The sequence below is a fragment of the Sturnus vulgaris genome, chromosome Z (assembly GCF_052056855.1).
Source record: "Sturnus vulgaris isolate bStuVul1 chromosome Z, bStuVul1.hap1, whole genome shotgun sequence".
Taxonomy (NCBI): domain Eukaryota; kingdom Metazoa; phylum Chordata; class Aves; order Passeriformes; family Sturnidae; genus Sturnus; species Sturnus vulgaris.
The window spans coordinates 22,361,664-22,381,755 of NC_142283.1; the positions used below are offsets into that span (position 1 = coordinate 22,361,664).

The 20,092-nt window shown below is 40.8% G+C and overlaps 2 protein-coding genes across 3 annotated transcripts in view; one reads left to right on the forward strand and one right to left on the reverse strand.

Moving 5' to 3' along the window:
- The window catches only part of SNX24 (sorting nexin 24), an 88,215-nt gene extending 84,313 nt beyond the window's left edge, over positions 1-3,902 (forward strand). The window contains exons 7-8 of one of the 2 annotated variants that reach the window (XR_015799458.1): positions 910-1,031; positions 3,060-3,902. Coding sequence is in view for 1 of the 2 variants with exons in the window: in XM_014874387.2 (XP_014729873.1) it covers positions 3,060-3,130 (71 nt within the window). In the remaining variant the exon portion in view is untranslated. The remainder of the gene's footprint in view (positions 1-909; positions 1,032-3,059) is intronic. The other variant, XM_014874387.2, reaches the window with a different exon arrangement.
- Positions 3,903-5,369: 1,467 nt separating this feature from the next.
- Positions 5,370-13,817, reverse strand: PPIC (peptidylprolyl isomerase C). Its single transcript, XM_014874405.2, has 5 exons — positions 13,684-13,817; positions 9,566-9,679; positions 8,995-9,088; positions 7,202-7,386; positions 5,370-5,947 (listed from the first exon to the last, which is right to left on the reverse strand). The coding sequence occupies exons 1-5, from the start codon at positions 13,780-13,782 to the stop codon at positions 5,819-5,821; spliced, it is 621 nt and encodes a 206-aa protein (XP_014729891.1). The 5' UTR covers positions 13,783-13,817; the 3' UTR covers positions 5,370-5,818.
- Between the last annotated feature and the right edge of the window lie 6,275 nt (positions 13,818-20,092).

A 20,092-nucleotide genomic window follows, 5' to 3' on the forward strand; every position in this document is an offset into this window, starting at 1 on the left:
TGATCTCACAGACTGAATGTTCATTTGAGGCTGAAGTGCAAATCACAAAATCGATGAACCAAAGCACAGTAAGGAGAGGAGATCACTGCACAGGGTCATGTCTGACCCAAGTGACAACAGTAATGAAGAATTACCCAGAGAGTAACCTCTGTTTAAAATCTGGTACAAATGCTGCCTATACTAATATTTAGAGTGAGCCACATTACATGTCTTAATCTTAGTGTCTAATGCTCCTCCTAATTGTATACTTCATTCCTCAAGAGCCTGGTATAAATCATGAACATCATGTAACTCCATACCATTCTGAAGAAAGAAAATGGATTTCATATACAGTTATCCCCAAAAATTGAGATGATGCTTTGTATTTCCAGCCCACATGTAAAATTTTGCTATAAGACTTCAAGATTCTGCAATTCTGTGATATTTATCTTTCTTCCATAATGTGTACTCTGAGTAGGCTAAGCTTCCTTTTTCTGAAATCATTAGGAACTTTCCAATGAATTTTCTAACTATTCTTTTACGTAATGCAAAAAAGCATTAAGATAAAGACCTCCTCTAATGAGTAACAGGTTTAAATACTGAGTAGGCCTCAATAATGAAATCTGAAACAAAGGACATTTCAGACTTTTGCCAAGACATTTTCTGGCCTTGATCCATAGTATTTAGAATTTTATATGGCAAGTGAATGTTCTTTGCATTTGAAAATCCTAAAACATCAAATTCACTGCAAGTTATTCTATAACTTAATTAACGAAAACACAAATTAGAATGTGAGTTGTGGTTTAAAAAAGGAAGAAGAAAGCCAAGTCCTGAGTCTAGAGGCTCTACTAGTTGGCTCAAGTCTAGTTAGAAAGAAACAAAGTTTTTACACAACTACCATTGCCTTTAATTCTTCTTCTTTGTTTTTAGTTTGCAGCACAGAAAAAATATAGATGAACTTTCTAAAACTTTACCTCTCAGATCATTTCTTACTTTGATAGACTCTGATTCCTTTGTAAAAACAGCCAAGGTTGTTCAACCTATGACCAAAAGTAAGTCTCCATTAACAAATAACTATTTGTTGTATGTTTTCATTGAAGGAGGAGAATTTCATTCAGAAGTCTTTCCTGGATACAGGAATGTCTGTGTTAACATACTTCAATAAATAGGAAATAGTGTGAACTTTAAACAAAATAAATAACTATTTCGGAACATAATACTCAAAGAACATTTCTACCCTGCCATTGTACTGTTACTTGCCTTTATAAAATATAATCTTGCCATTATTCCAGTGACTGAGCTTTAAGCACTGTTGAGTTGCAAGACAATTTTTCCAGACATAAGATCCACAGTTACAAATCTCATTGATTTTCAGTTTCTGTTTTTCATGATGTATCTAAAAGTCTGAGTGCCCAAGTTCACATTACTTTTTGGGTAAGGGTATGGGCGAGGTGGGGGGGAAGTGTTCTCAAGAAAAATAAAGGAAAAACCTAATATGCTCCAAATTGGAGATTGAGACCTTTGTTGTGTTTACACTTAAGTTATATACATACACTTTAGCTGCATTTAACTTAAATTGATATGCTTAATTTTTTTAAGCAGAAAAAGCTCACATTAAATCTGATGTTGTGAGGTTGTATCATTTTGAAAATCAGTCCTTATTTTCCTATATATTGTGTATGTTACGGAAGAACCAATAAAAACTAGTTTCTGGGACTGCATCATTTAATCTAGAAGGCAAGCATGAGATCACCTTTGCAAGTGTATTTTTGATAACATTAATGACAACTGCATAGGGTTATTCTGCCAGGGTAATTTGGGACAGATGAGCTTACAGGATTTGAGGAAACATTATTTCATTCAAAATATTAGCAAGTCATTTATGACTATGAGAAGATCAGTAAAATTATGCATATATTGTTTACAGTGGAGGTTACAGTTCATGTAAACATCCTAAAATATCTCCATTCATAACATCTGTAACATTCTGAAATCACTTTATTAGTAACAATGAAATAACACATTTAAGACAATAAGGATTGTATTTATAAGGTCCAAGTCTACTTTTGCTCAATATTTTTACTTATAAAATTATTTCTGTGAAAGCATTAGGGGCAAACCCTAATCCCCACCCACATTAAGTGATCTAATTTATCAAGTACTAATTATTTTTATAAAAGTTGCATCTCCCCTTTGTGAATATCCTGTATGCTGATAATTGAAAGTTTAATTAGTGTGGAAAGTTCTGCATCAGAAACAGTCTGTTATTAGCAGGAATTCCATCTCTAGTATACTAACAATTTTAAGGTTGTAAGATGTGATCAGAAATTCCTTATTTTTACGCCTGGTGATTTATATACACCCTTCATTAAAACCTCAGATGTTGGTGCATTTCAAAATTTTTTTCAATTCAACGGTGTACATCCATTTACATGGATCTGCTACTGTGTTCTATCAGGCAATTTTTTCATGCCAAATGGAACATGAAAATTAACTGGCAGTTTCCTCTGCATCCATGACAACAAAGTAGTGGGAATTTTTTCCTTCAAGTACTGTAGGATGACATTTTGTAACATGTGACATTTTACATTGATTGGACGACCTGAAAATTTCTTGCCTCAAATAATCATCTTCGTAAAGGCATCCTCAAGTCTTCTCAGTCTAAACACTGCTGTAAACCACAATACAAAAAACACCTTTGAAGTATTCCCAGTAGTAATCTTGAAATTTCTTCAAGTATATTGAGATTTTGTTAGAAACTGAATTGCCAGTGTAATCCATCTTCCTTGTGAGAAAAGATTCAGATAAAGAGCTGGAGCCTAGCAGCATTAAGTATTAGAACATCCTTTTAAATCAATAAGCTACAAATCTGGCAGCGCATTCATGCAATGCCCAGTGCTACCCCCTAAAGTGGCTTTAGTGCTGAAACAGCATTACTAATAGCACATTCCCAACATGGATAAACAGTTGAGTGATGCAGTAATCCAAAGTAAATGAGGCCTTACCTAGTTAAGTTTCACAAACAAAAACACTTATATTGTACTGACATGGAAAGTTTCTTTTTTTTTCCTTTTTTTCAGATGACTTTCCGAATGTTGTTATAGACGGCATTCTACATGGAATATTTTATCCTCATTTACTGCCCAGGTAGAAGTAATGCAAGGCAAGAAGAAGCTGAAGCAAGTCTCTGAGTCATGGTTAATGGAATTAACAGGAATAAAATTCTGTGATGTGAAAATTATGCTCAGAAGCAAGAGGCACAACCTCAGATTAAGTTCAAGCATTATGTCTTTTTAAATAAAATCACTGTCATTACAATTGCTGCTTTTAAAAAAAGATATGGAAACAACAGTATTGAAGTTATTTATACCTTCTATATATTAACATGCTGTATTTAACACTAAATGTTCTAAGTCTTACACTGAATTATGCTAACCTTTGAAAAGTTTTACTAATTATTTCTATAGTTTCTATTAAAGCAAACACTAAACCATTTTGCACCAGAATTTTTCCCAGCACATTATCCATTGCTGGCACTGGATGGATTAAAAGTGCTGAAGAGAGAGTATCCAGAATTGGAAACATTCTGAAACACATAGTACTCTCTGCGGAAATTTTCAGATTTCAGTTGAAATTATTTTACTTACCAGCTTTTATGTGGCTTTTGCACATCTCCATTCATTTATGACATCTAACCTGTGTGTTTGTTTACTCTCCACATCAATTTGCTGACAGTATTCCATATATTAACAATTTGTAAGTCACAGAACATACAACTCTGTGGTAAACTAAAGACAGAATATTATTATGATCAAACTAAAACTGATACATATATATATGTATGTTCAAATTTAACTGGAAACTTGTATGTGTGCTACTGGACATTACAAAATAAATTACTAAGACATGAGTGTACCACTTCAGTGGGTTTTTTTGTGCTTTTCTATTGAAATTTTTGTGAAATTCTGTCATCTGAGATGGTCTCACAGATGTCTTTCTCCCCATGAAGTGTGAGAAAATACCTGTGTGTTGGCTCATTTAAAGCTCTTAGCTCTTAACTATGTCTTGGTGAAAAAAAAGTGAGGGTAGTGGAACACAGAGTAACCACTGGGCTCATCAGCAGAAGGGAGTGTTACACAAAAGCAGCAATAGCAAAGCTGGGCACAAATGTTAGTCTGATCCCAGAGACACATGGGTTGCCTGTTCTAACTACTAAATGTGTCTGGAAGCCATTTTGGGAGAGTGGAAAACTCGGACTTGGAAAAAAGGTAGGCCTGTGATTGCAGCACTTGTTCAGGTAGCGTAACTTTATGAGGTCTGTAGGCTCAGCCTCCAGGAAAGATTTGAGCTAGTGGCAGAAAGCTGGTTGGCCAAAACAGTCTGAGGCATTCTCACTCCTGCTTGCTAACCTTGCTCCCAGAGCTGCTTTTCAGAGAATTTTACTTTAAACAGCTAGTAAAAAGAAAAGTGATCAGAGATAAAATGAAAATCTGATTGCCTAGCACTAGGCAGATTTAGATGCCCTTGCCAAGATATCCTCCAGTTCTGTTTGCAGAGGACAGTAATCCTTTCACAGGTCTCTCAAAAGAAGCGTCAGTATTTACCATCAGGAGAGGCCCCAGAGCTGTCGATGAAGAAATGGGAGGAGTATCCTCTAACTGCAAATGACATGTCAGGAGAACCTGGGGAAAATCCCTGCCCTCAACTTCTTTCCTTGTTTCCTTGTGCATGGAATGCCAGTAGGTACCTACAAGCTCTGTGCTGTAGCAGTTTCTTCCACCCTGAGTCACTTCAGCTCTGGATACCTCACATGGGCTCCAGGACACCCTTCAGGAAACTAGTCACTACAAAGAGGAGTGGTGTGCTGCCTGTTGTACAGGTTGAGTTCTTCATCAGATCTGGGCACTGCCTGTTCCGTCTTGAGTCCTAGAACAATCAACTCAAAAAGAAAAAATCCATATATCTGCCCTGGGGAGTTCTATCAGAACTGAACACAGGTGTCTCTTCAGTGCTACCCTACACTGACCTCTGAAAGCTACCAGTTTTCATGAGTTATTTATGAAGCATCACAAAATAATGAACCTACAGTTCTCAAACTTACAGCAAAACTTAAAGAAAAAGTATTTGAGCTTTACAGGAAGTAGCATTTCTAACTGATTATCTTATTCAATAATAGACAGAAAAGCTGTTTGTTCTTGATTACAGAATAGTATCTGAATACTGTGGTTCTCTGAAAGACAGTAGGGACTTTATCTAACATGTTAAGATTAGGAAAATGTACCATCTTTGCTCTAACCTTACAACTTTATTTCCTGAAAAGCAAAACCCCCTTCATATTCTGTGGAATCAACTGAAGTGAGAAAAAAGACTTTGGGGAGTAGAGTAGAAAATGCTCTCAAGTATTTATTTGAAATCAAAGTTTATTTATTCAAAACACATCTATATTTTACTTTTTTTTAAAGCTTTTAAAAATGCTAGTAGTGTTACAGTAAATATTTTCAGTTGAAAAGAGAAAAACAAATACTGCTAAAATTTCCAAACACAACAAAATTATTTTATTTTAAATCTTGAAAAAATAGAATTACTGCTATAATTTTCTATTAAAGACTTTTTCTGCAAGATCTAGAGTTTGGTGGGATATGCCTTGAATTTCAAGGAGTGGCAGCTCCAAAAAGTTATAGAAATAGTCATATCTTTTCTGTATTTGGCAAACGATAAGTATTCCCTAAACATAACTTCATATGTTTTGAGGAGAAAACTCAGTGGATCGTTGAGATAGGTCGAAGACCGGCATTAAAGAAAAGTGATTAAGTTTTGCTGTTCATTCTGACTATTGGTCTCACCAGTCACTCACTTCAACTACAAATGGTTCCTTTACAGCTATTTTGCCGCTGTTCACAATCACACAGTCTTGAAGGGGCCGATCATGTTCATCTGTCTGCTGGAGTTCTATCGAGTGCACCACAGACTGTCAAACAAAAAAAGAACAAACAGAAAGGTTCCGTTTAGTCAAAGAAACTCCAGTGGCTGAAGTCTGGTGCCACAGAAACAACGAAATGTGCCTAACATCACTTCTTATTAACCAGCTTATGAACAAAGACCTTTACCCTGTCAACTTCCCACATCCTTTTTTTTTCCACATTAGCAGTTGTGCCACTCTGTAAATCACACACAGTTGACTGAAGCACAGGGAAGGATGTTTGCCATCCTAGAAAATCTTTCAGCCAAAAACATTTTGAAGGGGCAACTGAAAATGTACATTCAACTGATTAAGCTGGCACACAGAGGATTCTATCTGTGGCCCATGAGCAGAAAGTGAATCCAGACATCAGAAAAGGCAAGCATTATTATTTTTCCATTTGTACAGCATAACTGTGTTTCCAGAAATCTGGTTACTGCTTTTACCTTTAACATACAACACAAACATACTGATTTTTAGCGTGGTGCCATGCCACTGATATTTTTAAAGGACAAAATTAATTTAGGTATATTGACAACTTGGTTTTGGATATTTGTCTAAATATCCAAATAATCTGACTAAACAGAAACTTAAGTCTAAATGTCTTCTCAAGAATTTACAACTACTACCGTAGATCAAGAAAATGAAATTCAGTATGAATGTGGGAGTGAGGGGCAAGTATTCTAATGAAGTTTTCAAACTCCTCAAAGTCCATCCAGCAGCTCATGTTTTCCCCAATAATTTCAAAACACAGATTATAAAAGGAGTAATTTGTAAGGAACACCAGACTAATAGAAGTATAATCACTTGAAAATATAATTTTTTAGCTTAAAATTCTACTCGGCCTCTCATCAGTATGTGTTTGCATGCTATACATTCACACGCTTCTAAAAACCCTTAACAATGAAGTGTTACCCACAATTAGCATGCACTACAAAATCTGATTTTAGCCTGTAGAAAAAGAATTACTTCATGGGTAACAATGTTACTGAAAGGAGGAGCTGAACTTTCTCCATTTGTAATCTGCAAAGGTGTCAGTGTGGATTTCAGTGGTTAGCAGTCTGAAATAAGGGCTGTGAAAGCCAAAAACATAGTACAGGTTTCTATTTCTGCTACTTTAGTTCTAAATTGTCCAGCTGGACCTCTTCACAATCATTTTCTACCATGTACATACTAGATGAATACTCAGCTGTTTCTGAACCATGGGGCACACATGGTTCACACATGATACAATGGGGCACAATTTGTCCCTTTAAAACTTACCATTCCATCAAGGACTTTGCCAAATACTACATGTTTTCCATCTAACCAGGAAGGCTTTGTCACACTGATGAAGAACTGGGATCCATTGGTGTCCGGCCCAGAATTAGCCATGCTAACCCATCCAATTCCATAGTGTTTGAGCTTGAAGTTCTCATCAGGAAACTTTTCTCCATAGATGCTTCTTCCTATGACAAAAAAATAAGAAAGCAAACTAAAAATAAAATAAAATTTTAAAAATCAAACAAAAGTCCCTTTTTGTTCAAAAATGGGAAAAACAAAGAATTAATTCATGACTTGAAGACTCATTGTTTGAGTAAACACAGCAGCATGACTGTTCAAACATCAACAACTCCATAACTAAAATAATTTTGTGTGTAAAGGTAAGCTAAACCACCAGACATAAAGAGAGAATAGTTAAAGCTGATGATGCTTTATCCTTTGTATTTAAGCAAATGAAATACCTTCAAAGGTCTGGTTTACAGACACCACTAAACAACAGTATACTTCACCCTGCTGAGCAAATTAAAGGACCTACTCATGGCCACTAAAAATAAGGCTGCCATGTTTTGTGACAATTTCAGTATTTAAACCTTTCCCTTATGCTAAGAATTTGTTTTAGGTATGTTTAGAAACATATGAAGGCCAAATGAAGTTAGAGTGAAATACTTGGTGTGGATGTGTACAACCACGACATAAAGATTCTGATGTTTCTAAAACAGTTCAGAGAGAAAACACATCAGTCATGGTTAAACCATCACTCTGAAAAGAGAAGGCTATCTGTCTCACTGTACTTGTGCAGTGCCTAGCGCTGTTCTAAACACCACCAGATGCTATCCCAATAAACAACCTCAGCAGGCCAATAAAGGCTGCCTACCTTTAATGCTAAAACTATGTCTTCGGTATTATGGTCTTCCCCATTGTTCACTGCTAGGAAAAGGAATGTGTGTTTTCCATTCCATCCCAGCAGGGAAATTACTAACAGTTCATGCAGACAGTTCAAATTGTAGCATGTGAAGAATGTGCATGTAAAGGAAGAGAAAAAATTCTGCAGCCAGACTGAATGCAGTGCAAGAGATGCTGCGCTGGCATTGACACCCTGAGTGGGTTGTTCTTCTGGAGGCTCAGGAGCACAGCACCAGCAAGCTTAGAAAGAGAAAAATGGGCATGGACCCTCATCTTCTAATTTCTTTCTCTCTCCCTATTTTGAAATTCCTTCTCACAGCACATTTCAGAGGTTCCTCAGAACGGGCTGAGCTGAGGGCAGAGAGGACAGTCTCCTCCTTCCCTACCTGCCTTCCCTCTATGCGCTTTCACTGTTTCATCACGGATTAGGCTTCTGCTGGATGACTTCAATAGGTTCACCTATACATGCAATCAGTGAGTGCCTCAGGGAAGGAGCGCTGTCACAAAGCCAGAGCAGGGGAAGGGTGGAGACATCCATCTTTTGGAGACGGTAAGTTGTAGGAGCAGCTCAGCTGGTCACGTGGCTCCAGCCCAGCACGCAAAGCCATGCTTCTTGAATGGGGACAAGTCACAGACAGAAAAGAGCTATCTGCAAAAATTGAGGACAAAGGAAGAGCTACACAAACTTATAAATCAGATAATCCAAATAGCTGCAGCTTAGGCTACAAGACACTTGGAAAAGTATTAGATGCTCTAAAACAAATGTGGGCTGGTTTGGTGTTTTTTCATTAATCTGAGCAGAAACCGTGAAGGAATATGCTGGTTTGCCCATACTTTCAGCAGACATTTGAAGAAAGAAAAGGGAACCTGGAAGATACTAAGTATGTTACCTCCTGATCCATCTCCAGCTGTAAAGTCTCCTCCTTGAATCATGAAGTCTTTGATCACACGATGAAATTTACTTCCTTTGTATCCATATCCTCTCTAAGAAAATGAAATAATTCTTTAAATTAATATCCATTTCTATATACAATCATAACGAAATACACAAGTTGTGAATGGCTAGATTTCACAGAATATACCACCAAGGGATATACTGTCAAGAAACACATTAAACTGAGGTGCAGGTAAACTCAGCTGGACTGCACTGCCACAAAGAAGGTATTATTCAGATGATCAAAGCCATTGTCTTTATTTGACTGGTATCTGACCACAGTTAACTCCACATGCTAGATCTGCAAGGCAGGGACAGACTGAGGTGCTCATAGCCAGCATCTTGTAATTACACCTTGTGAACCAAGGACCTGAGAAGACACACACTAGAGCACATCCTTGGGGCCAGCACTTGTACACAGGCTCCAGTGAATGAAGATCCACAGTTCACAACTGAAACAGCATTAAACAAACACTGCCTTCCCAAGCCAAACTTGAGTACACAGTGGAAGAGAACCGCAAACGTACTTCTCCAGTTGCCAACGCAATGAAGTTCTCCACGGTCTTTGGGACAACTTTTCCAAACAATCCAATTACAATTCTGCCAACATCTTTGTCTCCGATCTTCACATCAAAGAACACCTGAATATTTTTGTGAAGGGAACAAAAGTGATATAGATGTGAGTGCAACAAACAGCCAAGCTTTTCAAGGAGTAAGGTGGTAAGAAATTACTTCTGGCTGGTCTATATTAATAGTAACCCACAATTCCTAAGGGATTCAGAGACATCCTTTCAGAACCATCAAAACTAGCTTCTGCAGAAAACTGTTTGAAAACTGGTGAGTCTGTTTTGATTCTTACTGCTTTTAATGGCTCGGTGGGACTACTGCATCTCAAGTTTGAAAACAGTGTTCATGAAGATTTTTTCCCACACAGGTAAGTCTTTAAAGCTGAATGGAAAAAATGAAATATGAAAGTAAGGAAGAACTACAATGTTATTCCCATATGGGGGGAAATAACAAGGAACTATAGTACTGACACTCCCCACAAATCACAGTTTGCTATCCACTCAAATTCTCTACTGTTTTAGGCATCAGTACGTACATACACAAAAGCCTAAATTTCATTGAATTGACAAACAGTGAGAAGAAAATCCTACGACTCAAGCAAGCAGTTGCCTTCATAAACATGAATTCAAACCCACCAGAGAAATAACCAGGCCAGATTATTCAGCTGATTGCCTAAAAGCTTCAATGTATATGTCGCTTAAAAGCAACTTCAAAAAGACAAATGAGTTATAAGACATTTTAATATAGTTCAGAATCTATGAATGCATATTACGTGCAAAAATGTTCCAATAATTACTGAAAATAGGAACAGCTGTCAGGAAATGAGGCATTTTGAAGTTCTGAAAAAGTTACATAAAGGCTATTACAACTTCTAGGAAACAGCAGTGTGTATTCCTATGATGTGGTATTTGCTGTTCCTTGTGGCACTCAACCAAGTATTACTTGTCTGTAATGCTAAGAAATTAGTCCAATAATGATAATAAATGACCACAGCCTCTCCAATGTGAATGCCGCTTTTACGCTTTCCTACTAAACATTTCTACCATTTCTTGATCTTCCTTGTGGTTTTGACTGTTGAACTTTTGGCTAACACTATAAAAGCGCTATAAAGGAAATAAAATTCCTTTTGATACACCTCATTCATTTCCTTGGCACTGAATAACATGGTTCTTAGATGTGTGGCTCCCAAAGTATTAACAGCACAGTTTCACTAACTTTTTAACAGTTTTATAAACAAACCTCTCTGAACTGTGCGGCCAGGGTTATCTAGGTAAGGGGTATTGCCTTCCTACATTTTCTAAACCCATTGCCTGTCCATTTTGCCTGGAAATGTTTTTCTAGTAGGACTGCCTGAAATACATAGGCATATATAAGTAACAAGACCAAGGCTACCAAACAATCACCCCACAGAGCAGGAACATCATACACTTTGTTGACAGCACAAGGAGACAAGTTCATCATACACTGTAAGCCTGGAACAGTCACAAGGCTTCATACGTGGCACTGCTGCTTGCCTAAGCAGCAAACCCAGTACTTTCAAATATGTGTCTCTGCGTTTTTCTGGCCACAAAATCAAGTACAGAAATATTTGGTAGCCCTAGACACTAGTTCTGCATAGAAAAGCTATGTTCTCATGAGTATTTCCACAGGGTCTCTGGAAATTCACTAAGCATGAAAACAGTTGTGAGCTGGTCAATACAACATTTTTAAATCTCAAAAAACATCTGGCCAAATTCTTCACCAAAAACTCTGAAAGAAAATAAGTATTATACATTTTCAGTCTTATTAATATTTTTTAAAATATTTCATCATATTTACAATCTGAAGTTAAGTATTTCAAGACTGAAATAAAAAAAAAGAACACACCAATAAGAGTGGCTGAGTGGTTCTCATAAAAACATCTATATATGATGGTGCACATCTAATTGAAAAAATCGACCAGAGTATTTAATTATTCAAGGAAACTGAAGCTGACTTTGAAAGGAAGATCTCATGATTCTTAGAGACCAAGTAATGTAGTAACCTAATAAATGCAAAAGTACTGTATATGGTGTAGAGCCACAACAAGGGGACCAAAATACATCTGGAATCATCCCGAGCAGTTTAGTGAAAGGTTTGGCTTTGGGTTTGGTGAGGGTCAGAGAAGGAAAACAAATATTAGAAATAATTTAAATGGATCCAGAAAAGAGATGGGCATAGCTACATCTGTGCTGTGAGTTCATATCCTGAGTGCTGCATGTAATTCTGGCTTCTCTGTTGCGGAATGATAAAACCAAACCAACCTAAAAAATGTAAAAAAATGGGCAGTACAGATGCTCAGTGGCTCAACATGGAATACCTTTTATATGAAGAAAGGTTACAGAAAACTACTTAAACTAGAAGAGAGAAAACTGATGTGATTTGATGAGCTTTGTAAAGTTACCACTGCCTAGGACACAGAAAATTGGCAGTGCAGTTCTTTATGTGCCAGAACAATAAGAAAAGGGCATAAAATGATAGCCCAGGCAAAAGGAATGAAGAAGGAAAGTACTTCATGCATAATTAAATGGGAATATATTGCCAGAAGATTATTTGGAGGTCAAATTTACCCTCCCCTCTCCCCCCCAAAAAATCAAATCTGTTGTCTAGAAGTCCACAGCAATGAAACTGTAAGCAATTGCAATAACAGCGGCAATGAAGTACAAAGGCACAGCTAAGGATGCTGAAGCGATGCTAGAGGAAGGAGTTCTGCCCCTGCCCTTCCCAGTCACACTTTTAGGAGTGTAGGTGTTTCCCCCAGCATGGACACACTCTCTCATGACTGCAGGTGGAAAGACACTTGAGAGCTGAAACACGGAATTCCTGCTTTATCCAAAGGTGGACTGAACACCCCACCTCCTGCACCAAACAAACATTTTTTGACAGAAATGCTAGCATGCTGCAGTAACCAGGTGCATTCCTATCCCGCAGGCAGGCACCAGAGCCCACAAGCCCATCTCCTGGGCAGTGCCACTGCAATGGCCACGTGTGCCACAGGCGCACAGCCCGTCCATCGTGCCTGCCCAGGAGCCCTGCAGCGCTGAGCCCCAGGGATCCCGGCCTGCCACTCTGCTGGCAGCGCCTCGCAGGCACCACGCTCACCTCCTCCGGGAACAACGCCACTGCCCTCAATACCAACTGCTTGACACAATGACAGAATGGTCAGAGAGGAGAGAACCCAGCGAGTCTTCTGGCCCAACTTCCCCGCTCAGGCAGGGGAAGAGCACATGGCACAGGATTGTGTCCAGGTGGCTCCTGAATATCTAAAGTGAGGGAGACTCCACAGCCTCTTTGGGCAGTCTGTTCCAGTGCACAGTAAAGGAGTTCTTCCTCGTATTCAGGTGGAACTTTCTGTGTATCAGCCTGGCACCACCGAGCAGAACTTGGTCCATTCTCTTGGCACCCTCCGCTCACATACTCATAGATATTGATAAGATCCTTTCTCAGTCGTTCCTCTTCCAGGGTGAACACGCCCAGCTCCCCCAGCCTTCTCGGTAAGAGAGATGCTCCATTCCCCTGATCAACTCTGTAGCCCACCGTTGGATCCTCTCCAGGAGTCTCACAGAGAGGGCAGGGGGCAAAGAATAAAACCCATGGCACAGACGAGCCCCGGCGCAGTAAAAACCCCCCTGCTCGGGGCAGCCTGGCAGCACCAGCAGCCCCAGATTACCCTGGCAGCAGCAAAGGCCGCAGCAGCGCTGGACGGGTGAGGAATTTAAAAGTTTCCACTCCTGCACGCCAGAGCGAGGCTTTGCTGGCCCGAACCCTGCGGTGTGCCAGCGCCTACAGAAAGGCGGCACGCTAAAAGGAGTTAAAAACCAAGTAATCAACCAACGAACCAAAAAAACCCACTAAAACGGTGAAGTTCTGGCGTTTGGCCAACCCTCAGTGCCCGGGATGCAGCGCGGGGCCGGCTGTGGGAGCAGGGCGGGCAGAGGCCGGCCGGCTCCCACCGGCACCGCCGCCACGGCTGCGGGACATCCCCGCCGCGGGCCTCGCCCGACCCGTCCCAAGCCTTCCCGGCGGCGCAGACGCCGCCCCGGCCGCGGGCGAGAGTCACCTTGGCTGTCACGCGGGGTCCCCTCCTCTTGAAGGCCTCAGCCGCCGGGGCCAAAAAGCACAGACAGGCCACGGCGCCGAGCAGCGCCCCGCGGGCCATGGCGCCGGCAGAGCGCTGCGGCGCCTGCGCCGGGGAAGGGCGGCTCCTTCCGCGCCGGGGCGGGGGGGCTCGGAGAGCGGCCACCGCCCCGAGGAGCGGCCGTCATCCCGGAGGAAAGGTCTCCAGTCCCAGGGGGCGGTCATGGTCCCGGGAAAAGGCCTCGAATCTCGGGGAGCGGTCACCGCCCCAGGGAATGGTCATCATCCCAGGGGAAGGCCACCCATGCCACCGAGTGATCACTCATCCCAGGAAGCAGTCACGCATGCTAGGGCTTGGTCACCCATCCTGGAGAAGCCATCACCCATTCCAGCAGGAGCGGTGACCCACCTGGGGTGTGAGCTCTGGGTCTGGCGCTGCCTGGGACAGGCCTGGCATCCTGGCTGGATTTGGGGAGGTCGGTTGTGCATACTCCTCATGGGTGGTGGGAGCTGTGGTCCTGAGGGGACATGGCCACTCAGCCCTTGGCTTTGGCCAGGCTGTGTGTCCATGTCTACATGTGGGTGAAGTAAAAAGAGAGTAAACGCTCAAGGGATTGAGCCAGCGGTGTGCCCTTGTGGGAAAGGGCAGTGGTGTCCTGGGCTGCATTCAAAAGAGCGTTGCCAGCAGGTCGAGGGAGGTGATCCTGCTCCTCAGCCCTGCTGAGGACACATCTAGAGTGCTCTGTCCAGTTCTGGGCTCCTCAGCATAAGAGAATTAGGGAGCTTCCAGATCAGGTTCAGCACAGGGCAAGAAAGGGACTGGAGCATCTCTCTTCTGAGAAAAGGCTGAGAGAGGCCTGTTCAGCCTGGAGAAAAGATGACTGCAATGGGACCATATCAACGTCTATGAGTATCTGAAGGGAGAGTGTCAAGAGCATGGACCAGGCTCTGCTTGGTGGTGCCCAGCAATAGGATAACAGGCAGAAACTGATGCACAGGGTGGTCCACCTGGTTACAAGCAAGAACTTATGTGCGGGTGACTGCACATTGGAACAGATTGCCCAGAGATTGCAGAGTCTTCCTCACTGGAAATACTCAAGAACCATCTGGGTACAATCCTGTGCCGTATAGTCGAGGACAACCCACATGACCCACTGTGGTCCCTTCCAACCTGACCAGTTCTCTGATTCTGTGATTTTGGGAGTGGGTTGTTGGTCTTTCTTCTTTGCTGTATTTAGTCTGCTGAGTAGAAACAGGAACCTGTGAGGCACGTGTAATACTTTTGGGTTCATTTGTGTTAGCAGTGGTGGTGCTTTGCACCCATGTCAGCTTGCACTTCTGGCTTTGGACAATAACAGCAGTACTAAAGGAATTCATCAAACACAAACATTTCTCCCAAGCCATTATGTGCTAAAAAATAATTTACATTCAGGACCTGTTTCAACTTACTGCTGCAGTCCCTAGAAAATTTGTAAATTGTAGCACACACTGAAATTTTGTGGCCTCTCAGCTGCCAGCATATGGAAGTTTTAATAGATGCCAATACACTGCAAGCGGGAAGCTGTCAGTGGGTTATGCAAACACACTCAGGCTTAAACCCAGCAGCGCTGTGGTTCTGAGTGTATGGCATAACACTTAGACCGACATTTGCAAAGGCAGCCCAGAGCTCAGGTGCAGTGCCCAAGGGAGAACGTGCACTGCATGTCTGCTGAACCCCTCATCTTGAGACTGTGCCTCAGCTGCTAAGTAGTAGAGACAATAGCCACAGAATCATAGAATTGTTTAGGTGAGAGAAGACATTTAGGAGTCCAACCCTTAACCCAGCACTGCCAAGCCCAGCGCTTAATCATGTCCCTAAGCACCACATTCTCACTTCTTCTAAATACCTCCAGAGTTGGTAATTCTACCACTTCCCTGCACAGCCTGTTCCAGTGCTTAACAGCCCTTTTCATTGAAGAATTTTTCATAATATCCAACATAAGCCTCCCCTGGCACAGTTTAGGGATATTTCCTCTTGCCCTAAGGCTTGCTACTTGCAAGAAAGAGGCTGAGTCCCACCTTGCTACAGCCTCCTTTCAGATTGTTGTAAGGAGTGGTCAGATGTCCCCTTGGTTACCATTTTCTCCAGGCTGGACATCCCCAGCTCCCTCAGCTGCTCCTCATCAGACCTGTACAAGAGACTCTTCCCCCCACCACCTTTGTTGACCTTCTCTGGACACACTTTAGCATTTCAACATCTTTCTTGTAGTGAGGGACTCAAAACTGAACTCAGAATTTGAGGTGGCCTCACTAGTGCCCCATACAGGGTGACAATCTCCTTCTTGGTCATGCTGACCACATAATTTTTGATAGAGGCTAGGAAATCATTGGCCTTTCTGGCGACCTGGGCACACTTGGCTCATGTTCAGCCTCTGTTGACCAGCACCCCCAGGGCCTTTTCTGCTGGGCCACTTTCCAGCCACTCTGTCCCCAGCCTGCAGCACTGCTTGGGCTTGCTGTGACCAAAGTGCAGAACCTGGCACTTCCTCTGTTCAACTTCATCATCTTGCCTTCAGCCCATCAATCCAGCCTTTCCAGATACTTCTGCAGAGCTCTCCTACCTTCCAGCAGATCAACGCTCCCACCCAGTTTAGTGTCACCTGCAAACTGACAGTGCACTTGATCTCACATCCAGATCATGGATAAAGATTTTTAACAGATTTTTATCGTCAACACTGAGCCCTTGGGAACAGTCCTTGTGACTGGCCATGAGCTTTATGTAACTCCATTCACCTGCACTCTCTGGGCCTGGCTGTCCTGCTGGTTTTGGGCAGTAAAGGGGGCACTTGTCCATGAACAGTCAATGTTTTCACTATGTGTTTTCAGGTGGCTTATGCAGCTGACCAAATGCCTACAACATTTGAAGAGTGCAGGCATGCTTGTGGAAAACTTCCTTTTATATAGACATTTGACAGGCATCTGGTTCATATACGGCAAGGCTTCTCTGAACCAAACGTGGTAAGCTACTACATTGGAAAGATCCGCTTCAAAATTAATTCCTTATCCAATCCAAAACATAGCATATCCTGATGCACAGTTTTGACTATATGGGGTGATCACAGACTGTCTTTGATAGGGGGTGTAACTTTTCTGCTCTTTTCCATTCTGCCTACATGCTGCCTGCACTAGTGTGTCTGAGTGTAACAAGATTTCTCATCAGGTGACTAGAGTAAAAATTAATTTCATGGGTACAGCAGAGGGGGTGGTTACAGATTCCACATTACATAGCACATGAGCAGAAACACCAAATTACCGTTGTGCTTAACTGATGATTGACACAAATAGATCCTTTTTCCTCAAGAGGTGTAAAGCATACTTTAAGTTCCTGAGTCAAAGAGCCATTTGAACTAATCTAGGACTTAACTTTGACGTTTGACCTGGCATTTTGTACAGCTGAGGGTTTTACCAAACCCCTACCCCTGGGGACTGCCATCAGCACTAGGAGATATGGGGCTTCAGAACATAGTTCAAGACATTTATCCTGCAGCTATTTAGATCTGTTCATTTTAGTAAATCAAAACTAGTTCATGTGTATATAGGTGGTTATGCTACTTCTCTGATCCCATTGCTAATGAGCATAATATTGCACCGTCATATTCTTTAAATATCAAAGCAGGCCCAAAAGGAAATATGTCTCTTATGCTATATTCTTTGATATGTCAGTGCACTTTCAGCAGGTGTGTTAGTATGAGAGTTTACTCTGAGTAAACTGCGTGTGTGTTTATATTCTTGCCAGTTTGATAAGGTACTGAGAATTTTATGCTATGATTCAGCTACCTTCATTGCACTGCAAACGCATAGCAATGGTGCTCAACTAACTCTGGAATTAAGGTTACTGCAGAAATATAACAAAGTCCAAAGGCTTATTGATTTGTTCTTTAAAAATCTGTATCGCTGTGTAAATTCATTAGACAATAGTTAAGGATTCTGTCTAATAGTGACAGAAACATTCTCAGTTGGCACATGTATCTAATCACATAAGTCTAAATAGTTAAAATCCAGGAAGTGTAAACTTACCATTTCCATCTCTGTTTAGAGACTCATAGAATGATTTGAGTTGGAAGAAACCTGAAAGATCATCTAGTTCCAGCTCCCTTGCCATAAGCAGGTACACCTTTCACCAGAGCAGGTTGCTCACAGCCCATCCAAACTGTTTGTGAATTCTTCCAGGAATAGGGCAGCCTCAGCTTCTCTGGGCAGCGTGCTCCAGTGCTTCACTACCCTCATCATAAGGAATTTTTCCTAATAGCTAACCTAAACCTTTTAGTCTTTTAATTTGAAGTATTTAGATTTGGTGTGTGTGGGACACAACATTTTTGATACTTCAAATATATGTGGGTCACCAGGTGAATGTGCAAAGAAGTACGGAAAAAGGTGGACCAATGGCTAATTCCAAATTTAGAATTTGAAAGAAGACCAAGGCTAGCTGATGAGACTGTATTGTCTCAGAGCAATTCAGTCAGAGTAATACACTGATTCAAACCAGGACGTGTAGAAGAATGAGCAAGGAGCTGGAAAGACACAAAAAGGATGATCTGGCTGGGAGGCTCCTTAATTTAATACTGCTTAATACAGGATGTATGAAGGTGTAGGTATGCTGAATGGCACTTTCTAGTCACAGACTCTCCCAAGAGTTCCCTTTCACTCTTCCTCAATAAAAATGTTGGTGTTTGCAAGGATGACTTCCCTGTTTATTGAAGTGTAAATACATTTCAACCGCGTACAAGATGGCAGTATGAGGCAGGAAGAATGAAAGGACTGCTTGATAGCACTGAAGATATTTAAAAACAGCAAGATGAGAAGATGAGATGGGATCTGGTTTATATTATCTTGGAAAGTTTATGCATACTGGTGATGCTGCTAAATAATTTTGGAAGAAGATAAAACAATGTTTAAAGAGGAAATCTTGAAAAGAGGCAGAAACTTATTATGTTCAGTGAAAAGTCAATTTTACACAGAAAATCTCTTCCTGATGCTAAAAGAAGTACATGTTCTTTTTGTAGGAGTTTGATGTCATGACTATCAAACTGGAAGTACACAAAAGCCAGACAAACAGTAAACTTTGTGCTAGCTGTGAAAAATAAATCCTTGCAATGAAACTAGACAATGTGTAAAGACTTGCTATGAAGCCTTTATTTTTCTGTTTTAATTATTCATAGCTTTCTTGAAGAATTTGGAGGTCTTTGCAAACTCTTTACACCAACTGGATACAGTGTGCTGAGACCAATGCTGAATGCACTTTGGCTTTGCACAGAGACAACTTCTCTATATTAAAATAAGAGAAAAAAGTGCAAAATCAAGAGAGAGTCTACAACAGAAAAAGATTCTTTCCTATTCCATCTTTCCTAGCCATGAACAATTTGTTCACCTTTTCAGTGAAGCTGATTTGAAAAAAATGTTATCATTTCTTCCCTCAGTTTTCTTTTCTGTAGACTAAACAACCTCAATTCCTTCTATCTTTCCGCATGGGTCAAGTATTAGAGCAGGCGTCATCTGGATGTATAGCTTTTAGTTGAAATATTACCTTTGTACTTACACATGAGAAGAGATTACATATAAGCACATTTTGTAATTTCTTGTCATTCCTTGCTTTTTCTTTTTTTTCCTTTATTTTTAAGTTGTTCAAGTGACATAAGGCTGTTATGGCAAAGATTATGTAGCCCTTTCAAATAATATGGTTAGGCTATCTTATGTTTGTATTACGGTGCACAGGACATGTTGCATTTTAGAGCTAGCTGATGTTTTATTTGGGTGTTTGTCTCTTGAAGTCACCAATCTTTTAAAATAATTATTTACTACTGTTTGACAGTCTTCAGTTTAAGCAATAGTGTCTAATGAGATGTTTCTTTGTTTCTTATAGGCTCTCTATAATTTAAAATGGGTACAGAAGAGAAAACTACTGAGCGTATAGAAACTGACAGGTTTTGATTTCTGGTACTACTAGCATTGGCAGTATTTCTAGCACTTCCCTTCAGCACTGTGGCATGATATGGGCTATGATTTATTGTAGTGTTATAGAAATATATCCTATCCAAATTGCTCTAGTATATCATTTTATACAGGTAAAATAACTCTGGTACACATAATAATGCTTTATGGTTCTGTAGGTGTTTTCATCGATGTTAACTGCTTGATAGCTCTCAGGATAAAACTTGGAGTAGGCATTGTGTCCTACAAGACTGCTGTAACTCAGCTTTTATTTTTGTTTTCTCACTTTGAAATGAGTTTTTGATTCTCAAGGCTGAAGCACTGAAAGTGTGTCATCCTATCCAGGACTGATCTTTGTCTATAAAGTTTCACACTGCTATCGTCTTCCTTGTCTTGTTTATTTAATATATCACTAGCAGAATAAA